We start from the raw sequence: 17,976 nt of genomic DNA, 5'->3' as shown, positions 1-17,976 counted from the left end.
TTTTATTTTTTTTTAACTTTTCATAGTGTAATGCACAAATGGAGTTTGCCTAGAGAAAAATATCATGCAAGCTTATTTATTTATTTATTTATTTATTTATTTTTGGCAGTCTTTATTTTAGCAATACCAAAAAACTGAGCCATCAAGTAGCTCCATGACCGTTAGAGCAAATCTAAAAGCACGCATTTGCACAGCCTCTGAGCTTAGAAAGTCTGTTGTTGTGGCCGTCTCCCACCCCCCGATTCTGTTATACCCAGATGCTTTGCTTTCCTCCATGTGAAACCCTCCATCTAAAAGTGTGAGCTGTAGCAGGCCTACATGGCAGGAGATTAGGGCAGCAAAAGTGGAGGAGGTCTCTGGCCACTCTCCCTCCTCACTGTGCTCTTGCACCTCCATGTTTAAGCTTGAGTGGATGCGGAGCTTAAAGGGAGTCGAGATATGGGTTTATGGCAGACAAGAGGGCGTCGGGCTGGCTGGTGATGTCATATCAGCGTTGTTTCTGCATTCAGAACTGTCTGGAACCTCTTATTTGAGTTGGATCTCTTGCGTTCTCATGGGTTCCTGGGGAAAAGTTCATTTTGACTTCAGAGGCCAATCATGTTGGACAGTTGTTCTGGGAGGTAAACCTCTCATCTACAGCCTTTTCCTCAGACTTCAGGTTGGATGCTGACATAACAATGCTCTTTGTTTGAGGACTCTTGTTTGATTTCTGCCAGAACCCACCTACTGTATGGCTGAAGGACATCATTGTAATAAGATGACCTCTCTCTTTCCAATTTCTCTTCTGCGTGGGTTGGTTAAGTCTCCAGTGAAATGGCTTACACATTACTCTTCTTCTACATGTTGCTTCAGTTGGGCGGGTGATTGGCCCCCTGCAGTCAGCCATTTGATAGTACAGACACTGTAATGAATGCCAGATTGCTGACTCAACATTGTGGTCAGAGAGCAGAAATGCACTGTACATTACCACATAATCAAACCACTCTACACTACAAGCCAGATTTGTGCCACTGAGCACTGTTGAATTGTTAAGAACAGTTCTTGTATCCAGCTGCGCTTGTAGTAGCTTAGGAATAGCCTAGATAGTTGAACTTTGTTCCATGACTCCATTTGAATACAAGCTGCTGCCATTGTTTTCCAATAGGTGCTTTTCAAAATATTTCTCCCAGAAATTATAGTCCTTTGTATTAAGATAGTGAAGGCCCCTACCATGCAGAAGAGATGAGTGAGAGTACTAAGTGATCTCAGGTACATTTGTTTTTGGTTAGCAACTTTAGCGGAGTTACTTTTAATGCAGCTTGGTGTTCCTGGTATGCCTTTAAAAAGTTTGATACTTGTGTCCTGACAATGCTATCAAACATTCTCTTGTGGTGCTTAATGACCATGGGTAGGTAGGATGATGCAATCCAAGGACTTATTTAACTATTTCTCCACTGTACAATGGCTGATAAACCAAACTAGGCCAATATGTTAAAAAACCCAGATCTTCCTTGTCTGAATGGCCCTTTAGAGAATGGGAGGGTTGTGTCTGCCTCTCCAACGCAGTGGAGCCAGCCAAACCTCTCAAAGCTTTTGTTTTAGTTTGGCAGTGCCATGCCCTGCCATGCAGTACGCCTCTTTTGTTGCTTTATAATTGAAAGGTACTTTGCTCTGTGTGTTCTGAGCGTTTCACAGGTAGTGCTATCTTCCTTCTTGACAGTGACATACAGCATGTTCTCTCCACAGAGATAACATGCTATTGCCATTAATTCCAGATTGCTGCTGGCTTGTGTTTTATCTCTTATAATCACTATAGATTATGTGGGATAAAATGAGATGTATGAAGTCAAATTTAGAGTTCTTACTCTCTCTCTCGCACCAACCCACTTATTCATTGTGGGATTAAGGGAGACCACAGGAAACATTGCCCACGGTTTATTTTAAACGTAAGCAAGGGTTTCAAGTACAAGGAATCTTGAAGAAGCAGCTTTCTTGTTAAGGGTAAGGCACTGTTAACCTCAGGAGATTTTGTCTTTATCTAGAGCTTTGGCAAGACATGAGGAGAGATCAAATCTTGTGGTGTCTGCAAACATCAGCAAATCCCTTGAGAGAAAATATTCATAACATCAGTTTCTGCTGGCTGTTATCAGTGTGAATCCTGTTGTGTTTAAGCCTGCTGCACTCCTAAGACACAAGCGAGGTTCCATCTTCCTCATCGCATATCTCATTGACCAAACAAGACTATGTCTGCGCACTCACCTTTGTAGTGTTTCTCAATGAATACCTTATATGGTTTTTCTCAAGTCTATAGCTCACTTGTACATAAACATTTCCAAGAGGGTACTGAGTCTTTGTCTTTCCTTGCCTTGCAGGTCAGTTTTCTAATGTGAAATGTTCTTTTTGTTTCTAGTGACGAAAGTGCACAATCAGACTTAAAGAAGCTCCCTACATTTCCCACAGCTGTTTTAAAAGAGCACCCATCCCTGGCCTACTGGTAAGACATTTGCTGACTTTGAAAGGAGCAAGAACCATTTAGAGCCTTTGCTTACTTGTTTACCATTTCCCTCAATTTACGTTAAGTTTCCCCCCCAAGCTTTCTTTAATTATCATCCTCAGGTGCTAGAAGCTTAATAGCCATAAGGTTTAAATGCTGATAGCTAAAATTATTTTAGCACAGCCAGATATGTTCATGCATTGCATGTTGCAACCTAATAATCTCAAATGATCTTGCTAAGCTAAGACAGTGTTTTAAAAACCTAGATGTGAAGAGGCAGCTATTTAACATAGGATTCTACTGATATGTCAGCCTGAGTCAGAGGACATTCTGGAGGAAGAACAGCTGTATCAGACAAGTGAAAAATCTAGGTGTGTGTGTGTGTGGTGGGGGCATGTATCCAGAAGCAGCTGCAAAAGTGCTAGTGACTTTGGGTTGGCATGTGTGTAGTGTAATAAGAGGAGATGGCAGACCGAGAGTGTGTGATTGAAAGGACAGTTGGGCAGATGGCATTTCATGGATGAACACGTTGAACTCTGAATCTTACTGCTTAAAGAGCACAATCTTTTCAAATGGCACATTCACACTTTAGCCTAGCATTCAATTACTGTTCACTTTGCACATGTAGATGAAGATGTGCCTCTCTCCCCGCCCCGTCTCTTTGTCTGCCTCTCTCTCAATCTATTCCTTCCCCCCCAGTGAAGACAAGGTAATTGAACATTACAAGACCCTCAAAGGACTTACCAGAGGAAAAGCCATCGTACAGTAAGCATCCTGATAATTTATCTCTCCAACACCCAGTAAGTGCAGTGAGGAGTAAGGTTTTTTTAGACCTGTTCCACTGCCAAGGGTTCATTGGGGAAAAAGGTCTTAAACAGCCTGTCACAATCATTAAATTAATTAAACCACATTGCTTTAGTTGGTGTGTTTAAGAAATGTAGTCCATCCCAACGGCTTTTTGGTCAAGTAGTTTCCTATCTGCAATGAATAATCCCTGCTTTTTCATCAACAGGTATCTTTTGTTAGTGGAATCTTTACCTGCATATGGGGTTCATTATTATGAAGTGAAGGTATGCTAATTTTTATAATGTGACATTTTACAACTAGAAGTGGTTTAAAGTGTTTCCTGCTTCACAAAAGCAGAATTTTAGTACCTCATCTGCTACAGTTATAGTAGTGTTTAAAGCTTCCATTTTGCTGACCTAGCTCATTAAAACTCTCCAATGAGATGCTCCTAAACTGACTAGCAACAGTGTATGCTTTTGATCTCTTTCTTTTGCTAATACTACAGGCTAATTGCCTCAGTAATGGCCTAGCATCTCTTTAAGACTGTACATTTTAAAAGGTCTGCTGTTTCCTTCTCGCAGGACAAGCAGGGGATCCCGTGGTGGCTGGGAATCAGCTACAAAGGCATCGGCCAGTATGACCAGCAAGACAAGTTGACACCCAGGAAGGTGGGACACTGTGTTGCTGTCACCACCACTGCGGCATGCTCCTCCTCACCCCGTGGAGGCTTTATCTCTAGACCTACCTTTCCAAGTTAATATATCACCAAACTGTAAATAAGGTCACACTGAGTCAGTCTGTGAGAAAAGCATTAAGGGTGACTGAGAATGTGTGATACAGTGAGAATTGACAGGAAGCTGTAAATGGCCCGTTAAGATGAGGGAAACTGTGGTAATGGTGCTCATATCAACAGAGATGTTTTGTGCATTTCACCATGTTGCTAATTGGTAGAGTTGGGTACTTTCATCGTGACTGTTGGAAATCTCTTCCCGAAGACTCTACCAGTGTCCTGTTATATTTCAGAGACAAAACACAGCAGTCAATGAAATAGGATATTCTCCTGCTATAAATCTGTGATTAATTAGCACCTTTCGCTTGCCTGTTAGACATTTTCACTGAGACAATTTTTGGCTTTCTGCCCTTCCCTGTAAGTTGTACATACATTTAGCTCCTTTTCATTTAGCTGTAGTACTGCACTCTTTTTGTTGTTGTTCCTGTCCCTGTCCCCGCCCCCCTTCATTGCTCTGTGTACTTACTGGCATCCATTAGCTGAATTCTCAGTTGAGCTCATCTGGGCATGCGTGTGCCCTGCCCAGTGGCAGAACGTTAAAGGGGGTGTCCCGGTGCTGCAAGAGAGGGTGTAATTGTGGAGCTCCACGGGGCGCGCCTCCGGGAGGCAGGGGTCGCCTCTGGAGTCCCGCCAACCATAGATGGGGCACCTGAAGTGGGAGGGCCTGGCTTAGATGGCGCTGCCTTTGCCAGTCAACTCTTCCTCTGAGGCATCGATTGGTTGTGAGGGATTTGTTGGCATTGTCCCAGGAGTACATCCTTTCCTTGCTCTCAATTTCTTTCTCTACCAGCTCTTCTGGCAGAGTTATATAAGGTGGTGGTGGTGGTGTGTGTGTGTGTGTGTGGGGGGGGGGGGTTTCTTTCCTCTCTTTATTCCTACCTCCTTTCTATTTTTCCTTGCTGCCCTCCCTCGCGCTCTCTTGTGAATGTTTTTACACACTCGTTTTAAAACTACACATCCCCCCCCTCGTCAGAGTGCACCCCATCTTCTTGCCAGCATCGATTGTGCTTGCTGTCAATGCTTGAGCCTTTGTATTCACCCCTGCCCCACTCCCCAACCCTGCTCCGAGCAGGCTGTGCTCATTATGCAAATCTATCCCTGCCATTGTGTACTTCTCTCAGCCCAAACAATTGACCAAGCAATAATACACAATTAGCTTAGCAGGGGGCTGAGAGCAGGGAGGACAGGTCTTGTGCCTGGACCTGCTTCACATGGGGAATCTATGAGGGGTCATCAGGTTAAAAAGCTTTTAAATGGTGCCCTCCCCCCCATCCCCTAGTCTGTTAAATAACATGCCATGAAATCTACTTTTTTTTCCCCCCATATCTCTGTATGAATGGTGGTTGTGGAGGTATTTGGGGTATTTCATGAAGCGATCAGATTTATTTTCCACTAGTACTGACCATATAAGCCTTTCTAGCAGTAATCTGTATAAAAAATCCTCACTTGTGATTTTTCTAATAATCTCTGAAAGTAACTAGCATGATGCTGATGTCACTCTTGTGCTCCACTTCATGCACTATTAATTTGGTTACATTAGCTGTTTTTGTGTTTTTGGGAGAGCTACTTAGTTACTTAGGATTGTCAGGATTATTATTTATTGTCTCTTTTAGCCTCATACCATGAACGTGTATGTCTCTTGTCACATAGTTTGTGTATATCTTGTCATCCTGAGCCCGTCGACATGGTAACAGTTACTGTTCATGGCTGATGTATGATGGTGGCATATCTCACCCAGGCCTGGGGCCTGGGTGAGTCAGTGTTTAATATTAGGTGATGCAGTTGATGGCGTATGGAACTGTGATGCGTTCATATTGAAAAAGCTGAGCCTGAGGCTGCTGTATGTGTTGAGATCCTCGAATCCCTGGTTATATTGACACAGGGACTGACGATGGTAAATCGTCATGACCAAAAACATGGGTGATCACGTGCATCTCACAGACCTTACTCCATCACCTTTCGCCTGTTTTTGCTTCAAAAAATTACAACAATTCATAAGATACTTTCTGGTTGTTATACTCAGGATTGTCTTTGTTACTTATTTTTATTCAAACCAATAGCTAGTTTTCTTGCCGTTTTTTCAGGTGAGTAAGTCTTATCTTGTAATCATGATGTTCTACATTTCTAACATTCCTTTCCAGTTTCATTTCCGCTGTTCTATGTAGGAAGGGACTTGAGTTCTGTATATTGGCTTAAGGTGTGTCAGAATCTATGAAAAATATTTTGACAGTGGCTCATCTTCACTGCCTTTCTTACAGTGACTCACGAACGTGTGTGTGTGTGCTTTCATTATGCAATGCAATACTGGAAGTACTGAATGTATCCTTCTTTGGTAATCAGTTTGCAGTTTGGTGTTTGGAGATAAAATGCTAAAACATGACTGCTATTTTCCTTCCCAGAATACTGACCCTGAAGCAGATGAAATGTTTTGAATTAATGTGTTTTGCCAGGATAATTGTTTTGACAGTCAGTCATGAATTCTAGAAAAAACCTGGCATGATGTTTTGGGGATGAGATGAAAATTTGACTTTGTAATGTATACTTGATGAACACAGTCCACCTGTGTGATGTCTTGAAAGGCAGAAGGGAGCTTCTTCTCTTGCCGCCAAGTTCATCTGCAAGGTTTGCCACTGGGGAATTTACTGTTCATAAAAGACATACCTCCAACTGGCTATGTGTGTGTACTGACTGCACCAATAGTACTTTGTCGTTTTATTCTTTGGCTATTTTTGTAGTTATTTTAATAAATACATTTAGGGATGGTGTTGTAACCATTCTCATAGCACCAAAATTATTTCATTTTCAGAATAATTTAAGTGCAGTAGTTCCTGATAAAATAAAATTACTCTTAAATTATGCCAAGCATTGTATTGTAATTACCTTATCTGAACTGCAGTTAAGCTAATGAATTGCTCCTTTTCTTCTCAGAGACAGACTTATTGGATGAACCCTAAAACTCTAAATTTGATAACGTGTTTGTCCTGCTCTGTCTGACATTGAGCAGTGTTGTTACTGATTTTTTTCTTTCTGCCTTTTTAATTAACTTTCTGTATTTTAGTTGGGGGAAGTCATAGATAATTAATTTGATTGGTCTATAGCAAAAAGCTGTTAGAAAGTCTCTTTATAGCAGATTCTGCACGACACCTAGCTTCATGATTCTAGGACAGATCCTTATCTTTGCGTTTTTTGTGGTGTCTGCATTATCAATCCCACAACCTTTACCATCTCAGTGTGCTTTATATTCAAATAAACTCTCAGCTCTAACAAAAATGAGCTTTACCAGAAATGTAAGGTGGGTTTTTTGTTTTTTTTTTGTCTTTTAACTTTTGTCAGCTGATGATCTTTTTTACAGGGCCTGCATTTTTATCTGTGCATTGTGGAGTTCAGTAGAAGTAGGTACTGATCTTCTGGGGCCTCTGATAAGGGGTGAGACATTCTCAGTTGTCAGCTCCAGCAGTGCTTTAGGTGCTGTGAGAGAGGGATGTCTTGTTTTTCCCAGAGAGGTGAGGAGTGCCAGGGCCAGCTATTAATGATTAAATGAAAGTAGTAGATTCCATGCATATTTTCCTTGGGAGGCATCGAGAGGGTCGAGAAGTTAGCACCCTGCTCAACAAGATATACTGTTGCAGTTTAGAGGCTGGAAAAATTATACACATGTAGGCACACAGACACAGGCATGCACACACCAAGAATCAGAGCCCAAAGCTTACTGAGCGGCTGTGTGCTGAAACTTTTGCACAATGGCAAATAGAATGAAAAGCAAATTCTTTCCCAAGGGAGACCAGAGGTAGAACACACTGTAGGCTTGTGACTGTGCATGTATGTGAAACCTGTTTATCTGGTTTGACAAGAAGATGAAGTCAAAGCCAAAGAGTGAGGTAGAGGTAAAAAGTCTTAGAAAATGAAAGAGGTAGGCCTAGTTTTAGACACACAGAGAAGGAGGGAGCGGCAGAGAAATGTGTATTCTAAAAGCTGTCCGCTTGCCAAAGGTGGGTTAGGTCAGCGTGCGGTGCTTGTGATGTCACGTGGAGGAGGAGTGGATGGGAGGGGCTCATTCAGATGAAGCTCTTGCAACACCTTTTGGTCTCTGAGAGCAGACAAGAGAGTATTGTTCAAGGAAGCCCCAGCCCAGTGGGAAACTAGCACAGGACTCGGCACAAATCTCTAGAGATTTTCCTAACTTCCACTGGTAAGAACTCCATTTTATGAATCCCCGATCCTGCAATACAGTGTGAAGGCGGCATTTTAGGTTGTTATCTTGGACAAGTATTCTAACAGGTGTGCTGGAGGAGAGTTATTGTAAACTCAGTATGAAAACGGTACTGTGTCTGTCAGTTAGATTTGTAATAAATAAATTTTAAAAAGCTCAGTTGTTTGCTGGAAGGAATTTAAAAGGCATATCACTTCATTGTCTTGGTCAGCCATTCATTTGTGGATCCTGTAATATATAACCTGAGTGTATTTGAAGGAGCCAAGTGTTGTTCCTCATTGTCGGCTCGTCCTGTAACACAGTCCATTCGGCTCGCACTCTTCCTGAGTGATCTGTCATCGTCTTGTGTGGTGGTATCTCGCCAGTACATGGCTGAGCACGTAGCCGCAGGTTTTTGGTCGTAGCTGGTCCCGGCGCAAGAGCTGCGTCTCATGGGGCACGCTCTCATGCAAGCAGGTGTGTTTGCCTGTGCTTCTTCCAGGGCCCCTGTTTTGAGCTCACCCCTCCACTTAGGGCAGATTTCCACCGAGGCGCTTCCTTAACACTTACGCTTTCATTGTAGCACCAGCAGTGTTTTATTGACCTCATACTGGATGCCTTTTATTCCTCTGCTTGCAGCCAAGCGCATAGACGTTCACGCAAGTCCACTGGTGATTGTCAGAAATGGGTTGTCAGTTGCAGCATCTGGGTGGCCGTCCTGTTGCATTTTCTGTATTGGGCTTGTGGAATGAAAGGATTCAAATGTTTTGTTTTCCATAAACTGTACATCACATATCTTTTTGTTTACCTCCTATTTCCTCATAGTAGGTTCCAGTGGTTCTTTATGTACTAAAAAGAAAACCTGAAAACCTGCTATCTCTTCTTCTGTTTGTAGATCTTTCACTGGAAGCAGCTGGAGAACTTGTATTTCCGGGAGAAGAAATTCGCAGTTGAGGTCAACAACTCTCACAGGTGAGATAAAGAATGAAAACGACGCCTTTGAGCATAGATACACTCAGTGAGGATTTACGAGGTTACAAAACCACTGTATCAGAAGGCTATAGCTTCCTGGCTGCATGTATTTGACCATTTAACTCTTAGCCATCTCCCCTGAGACTTTTTTCTACAGTTAACAGCAGCAGCAGTTAGAGCATTTTAGGTACTCATACCGTGCTGCACCCAGATTTAACATGCTGCTCTTGGCCACATGGGCCATAATTAAGTCACTGAGGCGAGTCCCTTTAATGTAACTGCACTGCTTCTAAAGTAACCACAAAGTGAGCACCACACAGCAAGGAAACCAGTGGTAAAGTATCCTACCTCAGTTAACTCTTTGCAGCAGTACAATGTTCAAGGTTAGTCTAGTTATCCGCAGTACATCATTTGATATATAATAGGGGGCTAGAGTGGATGTGTAATCACAAGTGACATCACAGCCTTTCAGTTCTTAACTTAAAGCGTCACGCAGCTGCATTTTCAGCTAACCACCTTACTAAGGTAACTACATATGATCATAATTAGTATTGTGTTCTTTTTTGTTGCTGTTTTATATCCGTGATATGTATAGTACCTTCTTAATATTGTGCAGGCAGTAGCAATGCAGTTGTTTGCTGTATCAAAGTGTCATTCTGTACCAGCTTCACTGAGGTCATTCTTTTATACCCTTTTGTAACACGTGCATGTGCATCCACAGGAGGACAACGTCCAAGCGTACTTTTGGCCAATCTGGACAGACTATCCACTCCTGGTATGCCAGCCACTCTCTGATCAAAACCATATGGGCAATGGCCATCAGTCAGCACCAGTTTTACCTGGACCGCAAACAAAGTAAAGTGAGTCTGTTAGTATTACTGTTTCAAGTGTTTGGCATGCCGCAGTATATGCATGGAAGCATGCATGTTGTATTTTTTATGTATGTGTGTAAATAAGGGTGTATTTGATAACGTATGGGGGAGCAATGAGCACTTCTTTAATCTCACCTGCTTTCTCCAGTGAGAACGGCAGCTCTAATCCAAGAATAGTTTCCCAGCTGATTGATGATCTCTCCTACTCTCCATCGAGAAGCGAGATGATTTGGGCTCTTTATAGAAAAATTAATTAACGTGATATAGCGACTATGTCCTCAAATGCTCTTTCTCCCCTCCCTTTTTCCTCTCTAAAAAAGGCTAAAATAACCACAGCCAAGAGCTTAGGTGACATCGCCATGGACCTCACAGATATTCGAGCTCCCAGGATAAGTAAGATGGTCAGCAAAGAGAGCAAAGACCATCTCATCATGGCCAGCAATGGAAGCTTGGTTTCTGCAGGTAATAAGCACATTGACAATATACTCTCTTATTTTATAAAAGTCTTTGAACTACAGGTGTCCTCTCATTAGTTGCTCATCTATGAGGAGTTGTGAGCTGAGAGGGACGTTTGGCCCTTCTCCAAGTTTGACATAATTATGGACCTGAAGATGGAGATTGTGTCTAAGGTTGTGCTTTGCACATTCAGGTTCTGGGGATTCTGAGGTATGTGAGGAGCTGAAGAAAGAGAAGATCACAGAGCTGAGGACGAAAGAAAAGCATCTTCAGGATATTCTGACCCAGAAACTGAATGATCTTAAGAAGATCTGCCTCAGAGAAGCAGTGGGTGTTTCAGTTTATATCTTGATGCCTCTATATCTTGACACCAAGTTATACCTCTTTGAAGTAGATGTTATATTATTTAAAAAGAGACTTAAACTTTTTTTTTTTTTTTTTTTTTTTTTACAAGGCGTTGACTGGCAAGCTACCTAAGGAATACCCTCTAGAATCAGGAGAGAAACCCCCTACTGTACGTAGACGAGTAGGAACTGCCTTCAAACTCGAGGACCTTTCCCCCTGTGATATGGTATGCTGCCCTCCCCAGTCTTATTAGCTATGGTTCAGCAGTACTGCGAGACCTTCAGCTCTGAACATACAATATTAAATGATATTGACTGATATATATGCTACTGAGTATTTGAAATTTCCTCAACACCAGGACCCTCAGTTAAGGAACCTGGAAGGCCAATTCGCTCTGCAGCAGAAGATCGTCGAAGCAGCAAAGAAGCTTGCCAGCGAAACGGAGCTCTATAAAACTGTAAAGAAGAAACGAAGGCGAATCTACCTTGATGCTGTCAAGAAGCTCCAGGAGATCGAGAATGAAATGAATGACTACAGAGTGAAAACTGGCAAGAAGCCCACTCAAAGAGCCTCACTGATCATCTCTGGTACACACCTGTTTTTATAATTAATGTAGATTAATCTTTAGATAGGTATTTTGCTTCACTAAATTGGCTAATTGAGTTATGTGCTAATGATTGATTGATTTAGATCTCCAATAGACTGACTCACAACTCTAGAACAGATTTACCTTTAAGGTAGTTCATACAGTAATGGGCAAGGGAGAATAGAGTACTATAGTGTAGGGTACAAAATGTTCCATCTCTTGCATAATAGATATGAGTGATTTTGAGGGTAATAATGACTGATGATTGTGGTACATCTTGCAACAGTGACATGAGACATTAAAATATATCCTCCATCTCTGTCCTGATTATAGATGATGTGAGTGCAGCAGATCTCAGCTCTCTCTCTGATAGCCTAAATCTGGACGATGGTAAGGCTTAACTCCATTTCTTCAGCAATATAGTTAGCACTGCTTCATGTTGCAAAAACGGCTGACTCTACGGGAACCTTAGCCTGGCTAACAGCACCCCGTTCCTCTCTCCTCACCCCCAGACGAGCAGCCTGGAATGCAGCGACAGCGATCCCATTCCACTCTCAGCGTTCCGTGCCACTCGGACCCCAGGGCCTCGGCCAACGACCAGCAGCCCCAGGACCCAGACAGGTGATGCAATCCTGCCGCCGTCACCGCCCCCCCACCCCTCCTGAGCTTCTCCCCTAGCTCGATCTGGCATTACAGTTCGGTCCCATGCCTTGCAGAGCCAGTTGAGGCTTGCATGTAAGAAACCAGGCCCACATTCCTGCCTGGCTTTCTCCCTCCACATATTGCTGTTATCTGAGAGCGCAGTTTTGCGATGGTAAAAATAGAGCCTGAGGAGAAAAGCATGTTATGGCGTGACCACTAAAACACAGACAGGTGTTACAAAAGGAGTGTGGAGAGAAAATGTGCAGTCTTGCACCGGCATGCTGCCTTGGGACCTTTAGTTACTGATCTGGAAGTCCACTGATTTGGAGGTTGGATTTTATCAGAAGATAAGATTTAATTCATTTGTTGTCAGGAGCTTGGTTTGGGTATGGGTGTGGGTGTGTTTCGTGTCATTTTTCGGCAGTGCTTGATCTTTGAGTCAGGAAATAATATGGAGCCAACAACTTATCAGGGGAAAAAACATGAATAGCTTTTTTTTTTTTTTTTTTTTCCTTTTCCTTTTCCTGTGGGTCTCCCCTTTGAGCGATTTATGGGTGGTGTCGAAATGACTAGAACTCCAACTCAGAAGAAGTAAACTGCCCTTATCTGCATTGCAGATTAAATTATGCCGAAGTCCAGCAACCTTACCCCTACGTCCAACAAGATCACTTATCAACACACAGCAGCCCCTCCTACACTGCCCCACGGCAGCCGCGTGATGCCAGGAGCATGCCCCCCACACCCCAGCTCACCCGCAATGCCTTCAGCAGCATCCATCTCAGGTACCAAATGACCAGCAGTGCCCTCCAACACACATTCAAGATTTGGTTGAAAATACTTGGTGTGGAGGCAGCAGTCTTGTGGTGGTATCATGCTAGCTGTTATGTTGTCATCATAGCTTTTATTGTTAGCCATGTTAGTCATTTTTAAATGTTTACTTAGTGAGCTTTTTTGTGTGTGTGTGGGTGGACATGCACATTCAGGTGTGAAGAGGACGGTCCTTGCCACTTCCGCCAGCGCAGTGGCAGTCTGGAGTCTCAGTCGGTTTTCCCAGCGGTGGGTGATGTCGGCAGCCCTGTGTTTGCTGTTGAGCAGGATGGCCCGGATCATGTCTTCTCGATCAGCTCGGTGGCACGCCGCAGCAACAGCACCGATGTCCTGGATGATGTCTCCTCCCACACCAGCCAATCGAGCACGGAGTACTGCAGTCACTCGCGTGCCCGCAACCGCCACCGACGTCGAAGAACCAACATCTATGCCAACACAGGCAGCATGCCCAACCTAGCACAGGGTGAGGGGCACTGCCCCACCCGCCAGCCACGCCCGCGGCCCACCACCACTGCCTACTACGTCACCGGGTACCCATGCTACCCAGAGCCCCAGCTGTACGCCAACGGTGGCTACATGTGCGAGGATGAGGTGGAGGGACATTACAATGTCAACCCGTCCTACCACGGCTACCCTGCACACGAGCCATACAGGGGCTACAGGCAGGACGAGTTGGATGGCATGAGCCAGAACCTCTATGCCACGTTCCGGCAGTCGAGGACCCGTGCACCCCCCAGGAACGAGAACCTAGCAAGGAGCCTACAAAAGGCCATGGTGGCAGAGCACTTACTAGGGTGGTATAATCGGAACACAGTGCACAAGCCGGCAGCCTACGAATGTGATAGAGGTGCACAGCACAGCATGGCCTATAGGGCAGTGCCGTCCACGTACAACTATAATGACTGCACCTCCTCATATGCACCAGGTGAGGCATTTATTTTAAGGAATAGTGATGTGTCCAAATTTTAAAAATGTGAACACTGCCTGGACTTCGAAAAGTAAATGCCTCAGTTCTCTAGGTTTCTGACATAAAATAATAAAGCTGCTTCGAAGAATATTATTGAGAGAAATTTGGGTAGAGCAAGTATCATTTTGACTGAAGTATAAGCTATTGATCAAAAATGATTGATTTTTGAGTGTACTTAAGGGTATATTATACAATGTATTTTGTAATAAGACTACTGCAAGTCCTGCATACTCTACATAGAGGTGCGTAACTGTCATTCAGAACAAAATGAGATATGGTTTTCCTTAATTTCCTTAATACAAAAGTATTAAAGTATTTGACTATGGAATCTAAGGTCCACTGCCACAAGTCATGAGTCATGCCAAGAGTCATTTTCACACACCATCATCAACCACGTCACTTTTCCCCTCTGGTTCCTTCAGCAACTAGCACAAGTAATTGGCGTGGCCAACTGGCCATGGGCTTGTCCGAGTACAACATGGCCCTTCACTCTCAGCAGGAATACGGCTACAGCACAGTCCACCACAGCCACCCTTCACATAGCAGGTAAGATCCTGCAAGACCTCTGTCAGGCCCTAATGCAATCCACCTTAATCACAGAGCTGGGCATTTTCGCCACTGTTCCAGACATTCAGCAGGATATCGGTTCGGTTTTGGTTTGTTTCACTGCATATTATTCATAGGTTCATGTATTTTATGTGAGTGATGAGAATAGACAAGCTAATTGCTCTGATATCAGTGCAGTGGGCCAACAGCCTAAGATGACATCTGTTTTTTTATACCTCAGCAGCGCTTAGTGCAAGCTGCCCTCACGCTGTGTTTTCCCCATGCCTGCCCCTCTCTCGTTGCTGCTCTCTCTCTTGCTTTTTTCTCTCATATAGACATGCCTCCAGTTCCCTTTTTAAACTTCCCTGGCACCATCCTCCTCCCTTTTCACCTCATACTTGGTCTTCCTCCTCCTCCCTCCCTCCGCCCTCTTCTCCTCACTATCGGCTGGAGCAGTCGGGCTCTGTCCTGCATCCCTTTGCTGGCTCTAGAATTGAAAGGCTTAATAAAGCTTCCTTTGCTAAAAGTAGCCCTTGATAGTAAGTAAAAACGCGTCATGTGGTTTTATTTTATTTTATTTTTTTCTCCTCTGTTTTTCATGTGGTGTGTTTTGGAGTTTTGTGAAGTGTTTCTAAGGAGTTTCTGGTTGTTTTGTGCTCCATGTTGCTGCTGTTGGTTTGTAGCCCTGTCAAACCATAGCTGCATGGCTTTGTGTGTGTCTGTGTTTCTACAGATAGCATAGTCTCATGTCCAGGGCTTACATATCTTCCTGGTTCAAAGAACACACACACATACAGTTACCATATATAAGTGACTAACCAGCCTCCCTTCTATGCCAGCCACGACCTCTGTCTGCTAGCACCACCCCCAGACCCTCTCATGGACAGAGCTCCACCTGCGTTTGCTAGGAGGAGCCCAGCTCCAGGACCTTTAGACATGCCTGGTGCTGTTGCCAGTGGTTATGACCAGGACTATTATTTCACTCAGTGCTAGTGAGACTCGCATCACTAGAGAATGTGGTGAGCTGCATACAAACTACCCACACTTACTCTGTAACGAGGGTGCTCAATCAACCGTTTCATGCTCATAACACCAAACCTGTCCGGTAGCTCTGTAGTGTGTGTGGTTTTTTATTTATTTATTTATTTTTTATTTTATTTATTTATTTATTCATTTTTTGCTGTTGGAGAGGTTTGCGTGCTCACTGGTGGTGGGATCATTTTGGTCTGATGTCAAAGCAAAAGGGGTGGGGTCTTGTTCTGAGGGCTAACACGTGATGCCTGCGCTTGTGTGTCTGGATTGCTTGTGTGCGAGTTACAACTGGCAATACTGGCTGGCTGTGCACGGTCTGCTTCAGGTGTGTGAATGTTTTAACCCTATGCTGAAAATAAAATAAAAAACCTCACATTATTGGTCATGTGTCTAACCCCTTCAAAATTCTGGGAGCTGGGCTACTAACAACTGAACAAGAACGGCCAAATTAGTTTAATTCTTACTTTTTAAGATTTACTAAATCTCTCAGCTTCTAGGGAAACAAAAAACTATTTCAGGAAAATTAGTATTATATGCTATTGGTGCAACAGTGATTCTTTTGGATCCATATTTTTCTGATTTAGTGTAGACAACCAAGGGTTAAAATATTCAGAAAAATCCTCAGAAATATAAGCTTGCCTTAATGTTGCTTGATTCTTATCTATATTCCCTGTGTTACAGGTCATACATAGATGTGAACCAAACGGATTCGCACACGAGTAGCCCGCTGGATAGTTTTGACTCTGAAGATCAGACACTTTATTGGCATGAGGACTCTAAGCCTGGAACTATAGTGTAGTGATCAAGCCAAGCTGTGGATCCTCTTCCTCTTTGAGTCTTTCTCACATCCATCTGTGTTGCCTTCCTATGGACACCAAGCTCCAAGGACTCGAGAGCAGTGGTGTTTTTGTGAAGAGCGCTACAGATCAAGAAGAGTGCGGGTGACTGGTCCCTCCCAGCTAAGTGTCTGTGGAGGGGAGTCCAAACTGCCCCCTCAGAGAGCAGAACTAAAACAGACCCGGGGCTGTCCCGGAGCCATATGTGCTTTCCCAGCATGCACCACTAGCACTTGTGTAGCACAGCACGACCTGACCTGCCCTGGGAAACGCCTGCTGTGGAATTTTCTTTGGGAATTTATGGACCTGGGAGCAGAGTATTTGTGTCAAATAGCCTGGACCACTTTCCCAGGATCATGGAAGGATATTACAATAGTATATCCGCTGCACACAAACAAGTAAATATTAATGTGAAGGATTGAACCCAGCTGGTTTCTGTTGTGGTAATTGACCCACATGGATATCTTGCAGTCTTTTCTAGCTAAAAATCTTGCCATACTAATCTTTCTAGTGATACTGAAGGTGTCTTTTCTTGGGAAACTGTGTTTTGCAAAGCTTTTATATACAATCATGCATTCACATTGAACTCAAAACACTTTAAACGTTGTGCAAGAACTTTGATATTTTTCAGTATTTTTTTAATTGCCAGAGTTCCATCACTCCAGTTACTACTGAGCTACTACTTTTCTAATGTTGCAGAAAATATTCATGACAATCCAGTCATTTGGAAGTCAAATGTTGCTTTGCACATCCACTGGTCTAACATGAAGGTTAATCTATAAGTTAAACACAAACAGCAAGAGTGCTTAAGGTTGGTGCTTAATTAATTCTGACCTACCACAAGCCACGTTACTGGCTCCTGAACAATGCACATGCCATGTGTATGTAAGTCATATCCTGGAACATTGCACATTGCATAAGTCACTGCTGAGTATTAGGAAACATTGTTACATATTTATGCCAAATTGCTTTGTCACTTCCTTAAAGGCCAAAATCTTTTGTTTGGTAGTAAAGATATCCTTTCTGTTTCTACATTAAAAAATGTAACACAGTTTGGGCTATTTTATATGACTAATAGAATTTCAGAGATTTTATAAAATCTGACTACATGTGATACTAGAAGCCAAGGCCTGGCATATGCCATCCCACTCTCCAGCAGAGGCATTTATGTATATGTAAATTCTGTATATAGACTGTGACTGTCATTTTTAGAGAGAAGTTTTTCTGTGTTTTTTAAAGCATGTTTATATATATATATATATATATATATATATATATATATATATATATATATATATATATATAGTAATTGAAATTTTTAAGATGGTTAGTCATTTGTATCACAGACATGCATTTGAATTAAAAAAAAATGTTCAAAGATTTTCATGCACTGTAGTATTCATTCATAATGACAACCAATAACTTTTCCTTCATATAGTAGTAAAATACATTGAAGTAGATTACAAGTTTAGTAAAAAGATGGATGTCTTGAACATCTTCAGACTCAAATTCTAACTAGATTATGTAAAAAAGACTTGTACTGTGAAAAAGGAGTCCAGACAATGCTGATGACATTTCAAAGAACAATTGTCTTATTTTCTCTTTTCCACACCCCTCCTTAACCAGAAACTGTTTCTTTTGGAGTATTGTTTTGTA

General features: G+C 42.8%; 1 protein-coding gene across 2 annotated transcripts in view; it reads left to right on the top strand.

Moving 5' to 3' along the window:
* frmd4ba (FERM domain containing 4Ba) overlaps positions 1-17,557 on the top strand; it is a 38,794-nt gene extending 21,237 nt beyond the window's left edge. For both annotated transcript variants that reach the window (XM_026999668.2, XM_026999667.2), the window contains exons 8-23: positions 2,390-2,473; positions 3,173-3,238; positions 3,486-3,543; positions 3,841-3,927; positions 9,134-9,210; positions 9,932-10,070; positions 10,403-10,544; positions 10,732-10,865; positions 10,993-11,109; positions 11,242-11,470; positions 11,803-11,859; positions 11,982-12,090; positions 12,729-12,893; positions 13,095-13,864; positions 14,329-14,452; positions 16,166-17,557. In XM_026999668.2, the coding sequence (XP_026855469.2) occupies positions 2,390-2,473; positions 3,173-3,238; positions 3,486-3,543; positions 3,841-3,927; positions 9,134-9,210; positions 9,932-10,070; positions 10,403-10,544; positions 10,732-10,865; positions 10,993-11,109; positions 11,242-11,470; positions 11,803-11,859; positions 11,982-12,090; positions 12,729-12,893; positions 13,095-13,864; positions 14,329-14,452; positions 16,166-16,283 (2,476 nt within the window). In that variant the 3' untranslated portion in view covers positions 16,284-17,557. The remainder of the gene's footprint in view (positions 1-2,389; positions 2,474-3,172; positions 3,239-3,485; positions 3,544-3,840; positions 3,928-9,133; positions 9,211-9,931; positions 10,071-10,402; positions 10,545-10,731; positions 10,866-10,992; positions 11,110-11,241; positions 11,471-11,802; positions 11,860-11,981; positions 12,091-12,728; positions 12,894-13,094; positions 13,865-14,328; positions 14,453-16,165) is intronic.
* The last annotated feature ends 419 nt before the right edge of the window (positions 17,558-17,976 follow it).

This window comes from Electrophorus electricus, chromosome 3 (assembly GCF_013358815.1).
Source record: "Electrophorus electricus isolate fEleEle1 chromosome 3, fEleEle1.pri, whole genome shotgun sequence".
Taxonomy (NCBI): domain Eukaryota; kingdom Metazoa; phylum Chordata; class Actinopteri; order Gymnotiformes; family Gymnotidae; genus Electrophorus; species Electrophorus electricus.
The sequence above is the reverse complement of the archived record's forward strand: the minus strand, read 5'-3'. Positions and strand labels throughout refer to the sequence as shown.